Here is a 17,070-nt window from a genome sequence, read left to right as displayed (position 1 = left end):
AAATATAGAATGTTTTTAAGGGATTTACTGTATTCTTTTTTCAATAGTTTCCTTATGTGGTAAGGCTTTGCTTTATGTTTTACATCTCTTTATGGATTGGCAGGGACTGAGAAAGCATAACTGGGATCACTGTGTATCACTGAAGTGAATATAAATTATTCTTACGTAATTTAAGGCTCAAGCAAATGAAGAACTGGTGAAAAGGTGGATAGTGTAACATAGGGTTTTTATAATGGGACCTGAATTGCTTCTCTTTCCAGCTCCAGATCTGATGGAAGCCTTTATAGGGCCTGTGTGGTGTGGTTCTATAGCCCGTACTTTGGTAGCCAAGTCACAAAGCCATTGGCTTCCCTTTAATTGCTCGACGATGCCAATCAGCAGTGGTCAGCGTTGTCATGGATTTCCTGTGTGGAACTGGGTGATTGTTACAGTGTTACAGAACGGTTTGGGTTGGAAGGGTGTTGAAAGAATCTTAGATGATGCAGGACATATGCTGCTTGAGGCCTGCTTGCACAATCCGGCCTGCGTGCCGGATGGCAGGGACCTGTGTTCTCCAGCAGCAGATCTGTGTCCTTGAGCAGCAGATATCAGAAAGCTGCATAGAGGAAAACAGGGAAGGAGGTTGTTATCCAGGGTGTGAGAAACCAGAAGATGGGGGGGCCTGGAAATGTGCCTTGGCTAGTAGAGCCAATAAAGTTATAGATATGGTGTGTGAAAGTAAATGTAACCAATAGAAAGTTAGAATAGAGCGTGTGAACCCTGTAGGACCCTTGATAATGTGTGTATTTTTGGAATAAAGGGAGAACATTGTCTGCACCTCTATGAGGATGTGTCTTTGACTCTCAAGCTCATTTTTTGCATCTTCTCCTTTTAGAAGGGACCCTAAAGGTCATCTTGTTCCAACCCCTTTGCCATGGGCAGAGATGCCACTCACGAAATCAGGTTGCTCAGGGCCCCATCCAATCTGGCCTTGAACAGTTCCAGGAATGGGGCATCCCGTAAGTTCTCTGGAAAACCCATTGCAGTGCTTAGTGTTAGATACTATTGTTCCCAGGTGCACTGAAGTATGTACATGTGACACTTTCCCTGGTGGTTAATCTATGTGTTTGAAAGTCAAAGAGCTTTTAAAGTTTGAAATGCTGGTGCTTCTCCACGACCTGTCCTTTTTAAGGTGTGATGTTTTCCTTTGGAAGAAGAGTAATAAATTTGGACAACTTATTTGTTTGCAGAAACTACAGTAGGGTTTTTGGTTTTCTTTAAATCTGAGAACAACACGCTGTCACCAGCTATTATTGTAAGGGAATACAGTTTTTCCTTCCTGATGATATCCTGCATGTTTAGGTAATTGAAGCAGTCATACTGAAGGAATATGATATTGCATCTATTAGAAACAAATATAGCAAGAATGTGAGTCATTTCAAAACAAAGCCATGAGGACAATCTAATTTTGATCTTACATAGCCGAATTCCCTGGCTCTTGGGAAATACGTGCACTGGATACTTCTTGTTGACAGATGAAAAGGAAAATAACGTTCATTATATAAATTAATCACATGGAATAGTACTGTGGCTATATGGCCTTTTAGCACGGCTCTTTATCATCTGTATCAGTGGAGATTCAAGTGATTTATTATTTAAAATTAAACAAATTTTTTTGGCAGTGACAAATGTATTCTTTTCAGCAGTATGTCTTTGTGTTTCAAGGGCGAAGAATGACTTGGTTAGTATTAAGTTTTTATTTCTATTATCTTCATTTTTTCAGTGTAAGCTGGAACTTTGTTACAATCGTAGAAATTATATGGATCTGTAACTGTAGCCAAAAGCTCCGGATTCATCCATGTCTGTATCTTTTGTGCACAACTCTTTTTTTTTTTTTTTAAGGTGGCTTTTTCACTTAGTGGGCAAAACTTGACACCTGAACGTGTCCTCTAGTGAATAACTCACAGCCCTTCACCTACATAGGATACTAATTTGTTTACTGAAATTATCTCCTATTCTGACAAAATTTCAGCCAAGCACAGTTTAAGACTGACTGCTGTTCATTGGGGCTACATATTTAAAATTCTTTTAGTGGTGCACATATAAAAGACATTCAAGTGACCTGTAAAATAGGATATATGGAATGAATAGATATTGATCCTTGATCTGAAGGCAGATCTCCATCCAGGGGCAAGATGGATTTTGCCCTTGCTAAAGGAACCTCTCAGGTTGTATTGGTTTCTGGCAAGATCCTAAAGAAAAAGAGGACTGGAAGGAACAAGGAGAGAGGAAAAAATAACCTGAGCACCAGTGATGAAGCTTTCAGGCTGGGGAGCCTAAGGCAGAATACTTGTTTACTAAGGGAAAGTGTAGGAAAAGAGAGGGGGAGCTCAATAAAGTTGCTAAATTTGAGTTGCCCCCGTATTTTGAGGTGAATAATAAAGTTTACAGGAAAAGGTGAACAAGCACCAGAGCTGTGCTACCTGTTGAATGCAAGATTCACTTGCTGGGCACGAGCATGCCTTAGTGCTTTAGAATGGTGTGTGTTTGGTAAACAGTTTTAAATTTACTTCTTTTCTTTTGGTGTGGAATGTTGCAGGTTCGTGGGAGCAAAGGCGAGGTCCTCTACATCCTGGATGCGAGCAACCCGCGCCATTCCAACTGGCTGCGCTTTGTCCATGAGGCTCCATCCCAGCAACAGAAGAACCTGGCAGCCATCCAGGTAGATTTGGTGGATTCCTGCCATTTGCCTCCTGTTCTTAATTTACTGATTTGATCTCCTCTTGGGTCTTTATGTCTTGCAATAAAATTGTAAGATGTGAGAGAAGCAGCGAACTGCTTTCCTGTTTCTACCCTTCTTTTTAGAGCTGAACTCTTGTGCTTAAGTATAATACCCTAAATAAGATTGATATGATGAAAGAATCTGATTGAATCTGATTAGAATCTGATATTATTTGAAAGGTTTATATTAATCCACTGTGATGAAATTGCACTGAATCACTTACATGAACTGTTTCTCCTGATTTGAAGTGAACAGTGTACATAAAAGTAATTTCCAGAGTAGTTAACTCACAATTAAACTGTAACAACAGTTTAATTTTCTCACTACTGTCCAGTTAAGCTTTTGCCTGGATGTGGTTGATTTATTGGTGTTGTGGAAACTAAAAAGATAACTCTTTACCTGGTTGAGTCAGGACTAATTATTTAGGTGCCTACTTGTGTTCTGAGCTAGACTCAGGTGTGGATTTAGGTGTGTGAAAAGCAGAATCACGCATTTGGCTTGTAGTTTAAAATTTAATATAAAAGTGAGACAGGTTTGAAAGGAAGTATGACGCTTGAAATATTTCAGTAGAAAACAGAGAATCGAAGGATCTGATTATCTGATAGGATGATCATGTGGTACTTGAGGATAAATTAACAAAAAAATCATTTTGTAGCCTTTGCCGTTGATCTGAACCTACCCACTCTATTTTGGCATTTTTATAGTTGTCATTTGCAGCACTACTCTGTGGTAACGAGTTCCCCTGTTGTAATTACAAATTATGTTGAAGTGTGTTTCTGTTTTTCTTCTAGAAACTTCTTAGTTTCACTTGCTACCCTAGTCCTTGTATACCAGTGAATAGTTGCTTTATCTCTCCTCCATGAGGAGTCTCAGGCCCCCTCTCAGTGATTAGCACCTCACGAGTGCAGGGGCAGTGACAGCAAGGGCAAAGTCAGGTTCACAAGAGGGAGCAGCGTGAACAATTCATGGTCACTATTGTATTTCCAATAAAACACTCAGTAAAATGACCTCAGCTTTGCAGTAGTTATTTTAGTGGAATATCCAGTGTGTACCAGTGGGGGAAAGGGACCCCAGCAGCACCTCTGCAAAGCCGTCTTGCTTCACCGACTCCCTTCACCGACTCCCCCAGGGGCACCTGAGTGCTCTCCATCTTGGAAAGGCATTTTTTATTCTGATCACATCTTTCCTAATACTGCATGCAGGACCTTTCCTGTGCTTGTGGGTTTGCCTTCTCCTGCCTTGGCCTCCAAGAACTCGTCTCCATGCGTTTCCTGGACTGTGGTTTCTGCCCTCACAGACGTTGCCAATATTGGTTTCACTGTGGCAAACACGACAGCCTGGAGCTGCAGGCAAAGACCTGGAAAGGGAGTGGGCTTCTTTGAGGAGGTGGCAAAGGAGAACTGGCACAACAGGTGGGCTGAAGAGCTGGTTTGGTGCCAGGAAATTGGAGATAGAGGGAAGTCAGGTAACTTTTAAAGGAATGGTTATGGGCACAAGGAAACTGGGTAAGGATTAAGAAGGCTGGGTTGGAGCCAGCTGGTCAAGCTCAGAAGGATCTAAAAGCCCTGCACTCCCTCAGATGACAAAAAACTATGTACTGCTTCCTCCTGCTCTGTGTTAAGCTTTCAGAAGTGATGACATATTGGTGATGACACTTTTGGGTGAAAGTGTGATGGGCTGTCAGTGACCCCATGTTCCCTCTCAGCCTCCTCTCTTCCAAAGCCCGTGTGGAAGTGTGCAACTGTATGGAAAAGCCAAGAGTCTGCATGGGAGAGGTGCCTGGAGTGGAGCAAAAGTGAGATAACAAGAACTCTATTTGCTGGGCAGGTCAATGAGGCTTGCAGTGTGAAAGATGACAGTGAAGGCAGTGGGGGAGAGAAACAAAGTTGAACAGTAAACCAGGAATTGCCTGAAGGGAGGTTGTGGTGCCACCATGAACCAGCACTTGGAGTTTTCCCCCAGGACCCTTGTTGCCTGCTGCAGGTGGACATTGTTAGGAAAACAGCCTGAGTGGTCTAAGGAGATGGGCAGGTGGAACAACTGCAGGTGTGTTCTTGGAAACGGGAGGATTATTAAAATTATTCCAGAGATTTCTTACTGTGTTTACGGTGCTTGCATGCATGTAGATTAATGTGCTTCATGCACGTGCTGCTGGATAGGAGGGAGAGACATAATTCTTTTGTGGTTTCTGGAGAACTTCCATTGGTTTCACTGCAAATGCTGCCTTGAGGAGCTACTACAGCGTGGGTGTATCTTGATTAATTAGTGCTCTGAATACCTGGCTATTAGCATTTGTTTGGATGGAAAAGCCAGACAAATTAACCCCGGAGGACAAATGAGTTTGGATTGGGCTGGCACCAAGGCCTTTCAAAGCAATTGCAACCAAGAGCACTCAGGCACTGACAGTCCTCAGTACTTCTATCATTAATCTTTTTCCTAACCAAAAGTACACAAATGGGAAAGAACCAGGATGTTTTTAGACACAGAGCTGTGAAATAAGCCCCAGATGCATGCAGAGAAAGTGCAGAGATGGTGAGGATGCAGCAGTATCGATAAGAGATTGGTTGTTGGGGTTCATTCCCCTGCTCTGTGTTAACCTGAATAATTAGTTCTGGTTGTTTTCCCTGATTTACTGTGTGGTGTGAGATGTGTCCCGTGATCTAATTGAAAGGTGTGCTGTTTGGTTCTTTAATGAGTTATGAGTTTATTTCTGCCTGGGATACATGGCTTTTCCTTTGTTTCTTTCAATTCTCAAAATTTTTAATTTTTAAAGTTGTTTTTTGCAAGCCGGTACTGGGTACGTGCTCCCCTTCATAAGGTTGTGTTGCTTTTAGAATAAGGTTATCCTAAACAGTGATGTATTGGAGGTTTACCCGGGTGATTTTATCCTGTGTAAGTGGAAACTGAGTGTAGAAAGACCTTTTACTTTTCCTCATGTCAAGGGTTTCGGTATGTGATTTGTTTTGAGTTTAGGCTGCAGTAAATTAAGGGTCTCTGCAACTTGACAGAGACATATGAAAAACAGCAACTTATAGCTGTGTGCAGAAGTTTGGTTGGGATGCTGATGGATATCTGGACTGCAGAACAGATCTGGAGAAAAAAATGCATCATTTTCTCTGTTTTCCAATGCTGCCGTTGAGATAAGGACAGACAAGTGGTGCATCCTTGAAAGCAGCAGCTCTATCAGGTCTGCTGAATTAAGGAGGTTTCACTCTTGTGTGACAATATCTTGTAGAATATATACCAGACCTTCTGCAGCTCAAGGAATGCTACATCCCTGTTGGCAGTTTGAATTAATCTTAGTATATTACAAAAATTAAAAATCATTATCTTGTCTTTGTTCGGGAAAGCTGGATACAAAATATATGGCTGGGTGCAGTGGAAAGAATCTTCAGTTAACTTGGCTGGATGTTAATCAGATAAGCTTTAAGATTTGTGATAGAACTTGGGAGTCTTCGCTGCATAACAATGAGTCTCCTGCAGCATTTTGGGTCCTACCTAAAGCAATTGGTTCACATGTGGCAAAAAGAAAAGGCACCTCTGAGGATCACTTTAGAAGAGGGATGTTTTTGCTATAGATTTCCCCCCCTCCTACTGTGCCACCCCTGGGTATTTTAATTAAGCGTTGTCAAAGACTGAAGTTGTCAGTTCATGTGTCTGTTTGGAAGCTTCTTTAGTCATTGTCGAGGTTTTGGAGCTTATTGTTATGTAGTTTGTCCTGTCGTGCAGAATGTGGGCTGGATCTCTTGGCCTTTTGTGGATCCACACTGATTTAAACCAGCAGAGGGTTTACAGTTTTCCAGATGTGCCTGCTCACTTGGTAGTGGAGACAACTGAACTGAGCAGGGTAGAAATCCTGCTGGAGAAGGCTGGAATCTTGAGGAAGAGAGAGGATAACACCGTGAAAGCATGCTGCTGAAAGCTGTGTTAGAGTTGATGCAGCCGACTGGGGACAGAGCTAAAGCTGTGTTAATTATCTACATTTTGCTATTTTTCTAATGCTCAAATAGTTCATTTTCAAACTCCGAAGTTCTTGTCAAGCAGAGTGTGGCAGGAGAGGACTTTAGCACTATCTTCACTTTGGTCTAAACTACAGTGCATAGTGGAAAAGCCTCCCAGGTGAGGCAGGGGAATATTTCCCAAATACCAGAATAGTCATGCATTTTGTCCATGTAGCCACGCTGGAAAAAAGAAGACTTAGAAAAGGCTGTTGTAGCACTGTGCTCCCTGAGGAACAGAGCCAACCCTTCCATAGTTGAGGGCTGATATTAGTTCAGAGTCCCGTTCTTGTGTCTGGATTTTTCTTTTTCTGAGATAACTATGTATTGCTTGTTTGAAACAGGAAGGGGAAAATATTTTCTACCTGGCTGTGGAAGATATTGAAACAGACACAGAGCTTCTGATTGGGTACTTGGACAGTGACATGGAAGAAGAGGAAGAGGAGGAGGAAGAGGTAACAGTTATCCAGGAAGTTGAAGACAGTGGCAACAATAAAGAAGTGCAGCCAGCTGGTGAAAAAATTGCAGGTGAGCAAGATGTAGAAAATAGGGTAACTTGAGAGCTGAAAATAGCAACAAAGGAGAAAGAGAACTTTGACTGCATAGGTTTCTTGGGTTTTGTCTGAGTTCTTGTATGACTTATCTCTTTAGTTTGACTTGAGGTTCTTTTCTGTCTAATGAGAAGGGGTGATGAGTAAGCCTAGATGTCATAAGTAGTAACTATTAATTTTTGAACTAAAGACAGAGCTTGTTTCACCTGACACAGCCTTATGAAAGCTAAGTTTTTGCTCTGAGGGGGTTACTTTCCTTCTTGCTTCCATGGGAGAGAAATAAACCTTTTCATAAAGCTGTTCAGCCAGTCCTAAAGGTGAGATGTCTCAGCAAAAGGAAGGTGACCTGAGCTGTTGGGGGAATTCTCAGCATCTTTGTCCCAGTAGACACAACCTGCATGACTAATTGGGGCCAACAGCTTAAGTAACACCCAGCTTAATACTTTGCCTCCATCTGCAGTAATGCTGATGGTAATCCACTCAAGATAGGCTGTTTATAATCCATTCAGAGACAGCGGCCTTTTGGGAATTTCAGGATGCCTTTTGGGAATTTCAGGATGCCTTTTGGGAATTTCAGGATGCCATTTTGCATCATCTGTTTCTGGCAGAAAATCTCTCTTAATGTAACCAAAATATTACCTGAAAACTACTCTTTTCCACTCGTTTTGCCTCCAATCATGCAGATCCCCTCACCTGTAAAGAGGACCATGCGTGCCCACACTGTGAATCCAGTTTTGCCAGCCAGGAGATTCTAGCTGAACATCTGCAGACTTTGCACCAAAAGCCCAGTGAGGAAAAGGAATTTAAGTGCCGAAATTGTGGAAAGAAATTCCCTGTTAAACAAGCTCTGCAAAGACAGTGAGTAGAAACAGGAGTGTTTCTTCAGGGATCATTTCAATTGATTTCATTCAATCATTTATTTCTTTGACCTAATCACAATTTCAGCTTTAATTTTTATGCTTCTGTGTTTGTACCCTTACTCTGCTTTAGCCTTTTAATATGTTAATTTCTCATATTTGTGGGAGACTTCAATTTGAAAGGCAAAAATGTTGCTAAATTTTTATGTTTAAAAATCATACACTGTAGGCCAGACCAGAGGTGCAGTTTGGTGCAAAACTCCTGGTCTCCATCAGTGGAATATTTAGCAATTTAGGAGGTGTAATTTTTAAGCTGTGGATGTTGGTACAGAATTAAAGAAGGATTTAGATGAAAAAAACCCCCAACTTTGGGTGATAGAAATAAACCAAATAGAAACACGAAAGATGTGAGATTTAATAGCACCTCTTTATTGTCTTTGAGAGTGTAAATATGTGGTTTTGTTACTAAAGTCCTACACCTTACAATTTTACTTCTCTACAGAAATGTTTGTGTCTTGTTGTTTATATATATATAATTTTTATTGCAATTAAATAGAAATATTATATTTTATTATAAATTTAATTACAAATGGTGCATTAGATGTTTAAGTGATTATAGACAGCATGATTAATCTAACTCTCTTGTATTGGAAAGAAACACCTTGCATAGGATGCACTTAAGGCTGCTCTTGTAATAAATTGATCTTTTTTACATCTGAATGATGTTCACGTTCCTAGAGCTGGCAGCATTATGTGAGATCTGTGTTCTTTCATGGAAATAAATAAAATTGCATAGCAGAGAAGTATTTGGTGGAGGCAATTAAATATTTTCATTTGAACCCAGCCATGTTCCCTCCAGTCTATAGTAGAAGTTGGGTGTGTGCTGTGTATTTGCATCAAGCCAAGTAAGATTAATCCTTGTGAGGGAGCAGCAGTATGATCCTGACTCTTGCTGTTCATGCTTTGATTAGTCCCACTAAATTCCAGGAGACTTCACACATGAGATAGATTCCTCACCTACTTGAAAATTTGTAGAGGTGTATATGTATGTGTATATATGTTTTTAGCTACTGCAAGGCTGTGTAAGTTGTAGAAGGTCCCCCTTACTTTCTTTCATCTTTTATTTGTCTTTCAGTGTCCTGCAGTGCACAGAGAACATCAGCCCAGGAGACTCCTCCAGAAGCTTTCAGTGCTCTGTTTGCAATACTGCCTTCAGCTCAGAATCGAGGTTTTGTGTTTTGGGACTGCTGTTGCTGAACTGCTGTCATAGCATTGCTGGGCTCCCTTTGCATGTTCTCTTTCCAGCTTCTTAGTGTGTGGGAATCCTAACAGGGACAGGAGTCAAATGCTTTCCTTCCTCTCTGCTGTAAGTAATGCATGAGGCAGCCTTGGAACTCTGTGGTGCAGCATGTGTTCAGCTCAGAGTACTTGCTGTGTGTCTGGTTTCTGGAGATACTGCTCCATGTGCTGGTTTTTTTCCTTTATTTGTAATTCCATATAGCTATGAGCAGCACAAGGAGGCGTGCAGAGGGGATGCCAGGTTCATCTGCAAGGCAGAAAGCTGTGGGAAGAGGTTCAAGAGTAAGGATGCCCTGAAAAAGCACAAAGAAAATGTCCACAGTGGTAAGAAAGAGCTTAATGCTTCTGCAGAGAAAACCCCCTCTAACATGTCCCTACCCTAAAATTTGCAAATCAGAGTAAACATTGTATTTAGTTTCTTTTTTTTTAATGGATTCATTTGTATCAAAATGAAAATTAAGAAGTAACTAATTGCAGGAGTAACTATTCCTCCTCCCCCAGGGAGAAATTACTGTAAAGCAGATGAATCATTAGTCTCCTGCAGAAAATGTAATAGGCATCTTGGGAAGCTTAAGCCAGGCAAAGGATAGGTGGAGCAAAATGTTTCAGTGGTAAGGAAAATCAACCCCTTTTGACACAGCACAAACTGCTACAGCAAGTGGTGAGTTCTTGATTTTTTTTTTGTATATTCAGGACACAATGGAATGTCTTTCTGCAAGACATGCTTCCCAAATGATTAGGCTTGATGAGGGTGTTGCATGAAATTCTGTAGCCTCTGTCATGCAGGAAGCCAGACCAGACAATCCATTAGTCCTCTTAGGCCCTGGTGTTTTTATATCAGTGCACTGCAAATCAATAGTTTTCAAGCAAACTTGATTCTCTTTTTTTCTTCTTGAAAGGGCAAAATACTGCTTTCAGGTCCACAATGAAGTTCTCAGTCCTGGCATTCTGCTCTCTGCACGTCCCATCTCCATGTCAGTGGAAGATCCCTACTCTGGGGACAGCAGAATTCCCACAGAAAAGTTGTGTGTATTAGTTGATGATGGCACCACTGAGATGCATTTTGAGACTTTCCTTATGTGAAATCGCTTTCTCCTGACAAACCCTTGCATAATCATACAAAAAATACCTTCCATAATCATTCTTATAAAAGGTTATCTCCTTTTTTCAGTATCAGTAAGAATTTTTTTCATCCATGAGCACTGTTACGTTTAGGCTTAGCTTTGGTCTGTTATGTAGGGCTCTATGAATTCCACAGTTCTCTTGAATCACTCCAGACATGACTGAGAGCAGATACCTGGAGGATATTTTTGCACTGCCCACACAATGAGGAGAGCTTTTATTTTACCCCTTGGCAGTTGTGCAAATCACAAGTGGTGTTGGTGAAGGAAGGAAAAGAACCTGCTGATGCTGGGGGACACTTCTAGAATTCCTTCCTGCCTCGTGTTCCCTGGAGCCAAGGGAAAGTAGAAGGGATTGTTGTGTGTTCCCTGCTTTGCAAAGCTATGAACAGATACTCCCTGCTACCTTCCTTTCCTCTGAAAAGGTCTCACTAATGTCCTTGTGAGTTGAAGGACTGAGGGTATTCCTGTGTTATGTGTGTATCTGCATATATAAATGCTTGTCATAAGTCTTATAACAGCAAATGCATTTGTGAGATTTGATACTCCTTTTGCACTACACATTTAATTATTGAACCAATGGATGGACAGGGTGCATTGTAGTAAGAAGAATCAACAGAGTAGGAATTCTTCCTCTTTGGTCTGTGTCCATTCTTTTTAGTGTTCAGTGTAGCATGAACATGTTTTACATAAACTAGGAACTATCCTGCATGGGCATGTAGTTATAAACAAAGAATTAGGTTTATAGTGGCTTTTTCTTGTAGTAAAATGGCTTTGTGGGTTGCTAAAATGAATTTCTAAAGGTAAGTAGTAGATAAAACCGATTAAGTGGTCTGTCACTTTTTAAAAGAGCTGTGAAAAGGGAAAGAAAATGCATCTGGTATCTGACCTGTAGCTGGTTTGTAATTTACATTTTAGATGAGAGTCGAATTCGTGATCTGGTGCCAATAGGATTTCCCTGTTTTGTTCATTTAAAGACCATTAATGAGATATTATTTTATATAGTAGGATGCTTAATGCTTTCTAAATAAACAAGGATGGGAAATGGTGGCTTTGACTTCAGTTTGGGATATTTTTTGTCATTGCTGCACTAAGTCCTGTATTAGCTTTGGAAAAAATGAACTGTTCAGTTATGCAGTGAGTTGTTCCTAGATGTGAATTGTGCTCTCCATATGGGATTGGTGAGGTATGATAACATCTATTTGAAAGGTTTTTTTCTTTACTGTTCTAGTTTTCTTGATTTACATTCCATCAGTAACTGGTTTGTTGGACACCCACAGAGAGCTGCTGATACGGAACACTTTGAAGATGGGCCACAAATGTGAAAATCTTATGTCAGTCAAATGACCTGTGAAAAGTCACAGGCTCAGTGGAAATATTTAGGTTCTTTCTTAGCACTTCCTTTTTAAGATGTTGGTGGTATTTTGTTTCTGTTTCAGGAAATTCTAGGAAGAAGCTGATGTGTTCAGTGTGCAATAAGAAATGTTCCTCAGCAACAAATCTCCAAGAGCATCGAAAGGTCAGTGAGATGAAGGCTGACTCACAGCAGGCATTGACTTCCCTGAGCTGCGAGGCCGTGCTGCTCAGCTCACTTGAAAGCTGCTGTAATGCAAACCTTTGGGTAATCTGCCATGGTTACAAAACCAGCAGATTATAGTGGGGGGGCTTATTTTTGTAATCGCACTTGGTTAAACCAAAAATCTTCCTAAAGTTTTAGTGCATCTTTTACCCAATGCAAGTATGTTTGTGCTTGTATCATTTATGCATCCCAGCATTAAGTCAGAGCTGCCCACTGCTCTTCAGCAGTCTTAAACACTAAGCTTAATCTAAAGTGTGTTATGTAATGACAGCATGCAGAGACCATAAAGTAGATTCATAAGCCTTCAGTTTTTGTGTGGAATATGGGCATTGCTTTCTGACACACCACTAAGGTGTTATTTGTATTGGAGCTACACAGTAGTAAAAAAAATGGCTTCCTCAACCCCAAATTTTTAATGTCTTTTTGTTTATGCATGCAATCTTTTATAAACAGAACAGGAGGGGTTAACAGTTTGAAACCCATCTCTTGGAAGTAAGGGTGTTCATACAGAAATACAGATGGACTATGAATATGAGATTCTGAAGCCATTGTACCCAAAGGAAGTCCCTGCAAGATTAATTTGATAAATCACTAAAACCCAGGAGATTCTGTTTTTGCAAAAAGCTGCATTGTACTGTTTATCAGATTAACTGTAAGTCTTTAATAATGCCCTTGGTTATAACCTGAATCCATTGAGGATATAGATGATATCAATTAAAATATGTTGTTGCGAAGGAAATGATGAGGCCCCTCCTTTTAAATTTGTTTTTCTTACTTGTCCTTTCTTGTCTAACTTTGTTACTCCTCAGATCAAATCATGGTGTACCTTGCCACACGTGTAATTAAAAGCTTTATGCATTGATGCACCTTTCACACATCAGACCCTGAAAATGCAGAATATCCTGGCTAGTGTGTCCATTTTATTAAGATGTTTGTTCTGTTTCAGTAGTTGTAATTCTGTGCAGACACTGTCACACACACTAACAAGCTTCTCAAATAGCATTGGATATGTCAGCTGAGCACTTACTCATCTTGAGAATCACCATGAAGATTTTGTGCATCAAACTTTTTCTCTTTTTAAATATCCAGAAAATAGATATTCTGGGTTCACTCACATCAGGCAGTGAAGGAGTTTCCACACAGTAGGGCTCATGCTTGTCTGTCTGCTTGAATTACTTTGCTTTTGTGGGAAGTGGGGCAGGATCATCATTGCCAGAAATATTTATACAGGCAATAAAACCACTAAGAAACCAATAGGTGAGACTGGGAGAAAGATGATTTTTTTTTTCCCCACACATTTCCTATCAATGTAAAGAACTAAAAGCAGAGAATATAAAGGTAAAGTGTAACAAAAAATCAACCCAAACAACAGAAAGAGATAAATGTGACAAATACAGAGAAAGGAGGTGAAGAGGGTGACTGTAAGGGATTGACATATGTTTACTTTCTGAAGACACAATCTGCAGCTTTCATGCCATCTTTTATTTCAACGAATTTTTAACTTTGTGTGTCTTGTGCCTTGCTTGTGTCTTAAGTGTCTAAAGATCTTCCTTAGCCATCCACAATTAAACCTTGCTGTCATCACCTTCTGTCCCTCAATCTTACCTTCTTGTTTTCCAGACTGGGGAAACAGTAACATGTTAATTTTTGGTGTAATGCCTTTTTTTTTTTTAAATTCAAGGAAATGTAGGACTGTGTATATCCACTCGTTCTCTTTTGTCTCATACTCCAGTTGTACATTACTGTCTTTTATCTGATATTTACAGTAGTCCATGATTTGGGCTGTTAAGTGATATGATAGTATAAACAAAATTAAATTCCCAGCAGCACAACTCAGGAAACGCTGCACAGGAGCTTACAGAAGACTGGGTAATAGAATGAACGAGTTTGTTGTGAGATTTCCTTTCTGTGAGTTTGTGGTAGAACAAATAAAACACCATCTGAACTGTTCTGAGACTTAAATTCTGAAGTTTGAGTAAAATGTAAAGTTCGGTCGCTCAACAATGATAATACTGAGCAAGGAAGCAAGAGGACTTTTAATCTTCACTGCTGCAGATTTTTGCTAAAGAATTCCTTTTAATATATAAGGGTCTCATGTTTTGGAATTTGAGTTGCTCACAGAACTTAAACTTAGAAGTGAACACATATATGGGAGTAGCCCAACATTTCGTCCTTGATGACCTTATGTGCTCCAGTGTTGAAAATACTGCATTTACCACTGCCCCTCCACTGTCTCGTATCTAAAAGCTTTTAAGAGAAACAAGCCTGCAAGAGTTTGATAGTTCTTGTGTTTTAAAATTCATACAGAAGCTCTGAAGTGGTTTCTGTGTTGTTTTTGCTGATAAGACTAGAAGGAAGTGTTCTGAGAAGTTATTCTGCATCTTTTTTGGTGCTTTCCTAATAATGGTATTTTGAAAGGATCTGATAGTTAGAAACACAGGTTATGAAAATTTGCAGCATTGTTGTAGTGGTAATTTTTTGTTTGCAATTATGAATTTTTATTTTTTGGGAGATGATGTTTTTCACCAAGGGACCAGCAAAGGGGAAATCACAGAATATTTATAAGAACTAATATGGCAACTGGTTAATAAATAGCTACAGTTTGTTAGGGACTTTCTGTATATGTAAGATGCATGATCTTGTTTGAGGCATGCATTTAATTGTTGTTAAACACTCATTTTGCAGGTCCACGAGATTTTTGAGTGTCAGGAATGTGACAAGAAATTTATTTCAGCAAACCAACTAAAACGCCACATGATAACTCACTCAGGTAATGTACAAAAATAACTCAAATCCATGGATATGTGGATATGTACTTAATGTATACTGAATTTTACCTGAACTAGTTTCTTATAGAAGGCTTGATGAAATCTACATTGTGCTGAGCTGGTCAAACAAATCTCAGATTCCAAGGAAATGATCGAAGCTATCCTATCTAAGCCTTTTAAAAATCCAGGTGTAATGCTGTTTTCTTCCCCCTATTGCTGCTTTGTCAAGCTGTTTTGTTGTGCCAGCTGGGGAAGATGAGGTCAGTGAGCTGGGATGGGGCAAAAGATGGTTACGTGGCATAGAGAGGAGGGGAAAAACCAGCGAGTGAAGAGAAGGGGACGGGAGCTGGGGCGTGCTGCCAGTGATCTGTGGTCAAAAGGGAAACATCTGTGTATGTGTTGGTGGGGCTGTGTGCACGTAGTTTCTGGTCAGAGGAAAGCAGCTCATGCTCCAGGCCGTTCCATAGACCATCCAAATATTTTCTTGTGCCCGTGCTCAGCCGGCACAGGTGACTGTGAGCAGGGAGTGGCCGGTCCCTGGGTTTGGGGGTGTGACACAGATCGGCTCTGCCAGGTTTTTCTGGTCGCTGCAATCCGGCGTTTTCTGTGTCCTTCACCGCTGATTAGAAACATCAACCAACACAATGGGAGCACAAACATCCTTCTGTCAAACGCATTAGCATTGAAACAAATGCAGGTTTTTACAGCTGCACAGGCTTACAATTGAACTATTTTCTTGGTATCAGTCCACACCAAAAGCTCTTTTCTCGCAACATAATCTGTGTCTCAGAGGCTCCTGGCTTTCTTCTGACACTTTTGGATGAGCATTAGTGTAGTTAAGTTGCAGTCACCAGTTGAAGCACAAAGGCTTTTTGCATAGGAACTCTTGGTTTTGGAAGCTAATATGTATATTGTTAATTAAGATTTAAAACATTTAAACTGTCATGCCCTCTTTCACATTTGTAATCTGGAAACAGAGTTTTCCTCTTTGAAGTCATTCTCTTTTGATTTAAGCTAATTAATCAGAATTTAGTTTTAGCAATGAGTATTGCAAAGAATGTGCCAATTTCTTGAGATACACCATGGCTCATCTTTTGTGAAGTGACTTAACTGTCTAACATAAAGGGCATTAGATGTCTTTCTAATTGGTTTAATCTTAATTGGGTTGACTTAATTGCAAAAATCTCTCTGAGGAGATGACTGTCTCTGCCTTTCATCTTCTCCCCCTGTATAAACAGGAGATTAAATGTCCCCCACTCATTTTCTGCAGAAAAACGCCCCTACACCTGCGAGGTTTGCAATAAGTCCTTCAAACGACTTGATCAAGTGACTGCACACAAAATAATACACAGTGAAGATAAACCTTATAAATGCAAGCTTTGTGGAAAGGGATTTGCCCACAGAAATGTTTACAAGAATCACAAGAAGGTAAAGCACTCTGCTGTTGTTGTTTACAGGTCTGCCAGCCTCAGATTTGCAGATTTTTTTTTTTCTTCTTTTAAGTGGTTCATCATTAAGCTCTGCCATGCTTATAAACATGGGATTAAAGTCTTGGAGAACGTAGTGCTAGTGTTCTTTGTTATACCCAAAGTCTCAAAATATTAAATCAGTTCTAGTAAACAAAAAAGTTAAATAGGCAGAAGTAAATCACAGTTGCTTGGTTAAAAGCATCAAATAAATCCCATTTTGAATTTTCTGGTATTTTTTTTATCGTTTTGTTTTGGTGGGGGTTTTTGGTTTTGTTTTTTTTTTTTTTAAATACTAGGTTACCAAGTTAAAAGTGTAACTGATTTTAAATGTCTTCAAATTTATTTTTTTTTTTTTGAAATACCACAATTGAATAAAACTGAGTGTAGTCCTCTTGCAGTCATTGTTGGACTTAGCAGCAGATGCTTTCAAACTACACTAGATTTAAACTTGGTAGTGTTCACATAGTAAAACAACACCAGAAGAAAGGTTACCTGAAAAATAGACTCACAAAGGGATGTTCTGCTTGTGTTGATTTAAGCTCAAATCTACTTGGCCTAATTTCTATAATGCCTGTCCCTAGTTTTAACCTGGGTTTAAATTTTTCATGGCAAGTCTGTATCCATGATTGCTGTTTCAGAATTACAAGACTGTAAAAAAAAAAACAAA

At 39.9% G+C, this 17,070-nt stretch overlaps 1 protein-coding gene across 3 annotated transcripts in view; it reads left to right on the top strand.

Moving 5' to 3' along the window:
* Positions 1-17,070, top strand: part of PRDM5 (PR/SET domain 5) — a 57,835-nt gene that overhangs the window by 9,807 nt on the left and 30,958 nt on the right. For 2 of the 3 annotated variants that reach the window (XM_027659015.1, XM_027659014.1), the window contains exons 3-10: positions 2,579-2,701; positions 7,104-7,287; positions 7,994-8,168; positions 9,303-9,395; positions 9,669-9,790; positions 12,027-12,106; positions 14,852-14,936; positions 16,205-16,362. In XM_027659015.1, the coding sequence (XP_027514816.1) occupies positions 2,579-2,701; positions 7,104-7,287; positions 7,994-8,168; positions 9,303-9,395; positions 9,669-9,790; positions 12,027-12,106; positions 14,852-14,936; positions 16,205-16,362 (1,020 nt within the window). The remainder of the gene's footprint in view (positions 1-2,578; positions 2,702-7,103; positions 7,288-7,993; positions 8,169-9,302; positions 9,396-9,668; positions 9,791-12,026; positions 12,107-14,851; positions 14,937-16,204; positions 16,363-17,070) is intronic. The other variant, XM_027659017.1, reaches the window with a different exon arrangement.

This window comes from Corapipo altera, unplaced genomic scaffold (assembly GCF_003945725.1).
Source record: "Corapipo altera isolate COAL_440 unplaced genomic scaffold, ASM394572v1 255, whole genome shotgun sequence".
Taxonomy (NCBI): Eukaryota; Metazoa; Chordata; class Aves; order Passeriformes; family Pipridae; genus Corapipo; species Corapipo altera.
The sequence above is the reverse complement of the archived record's forward strand: the minus strand, read 5'-3'. Positions and strand labels throughout refer to the sequence as shown.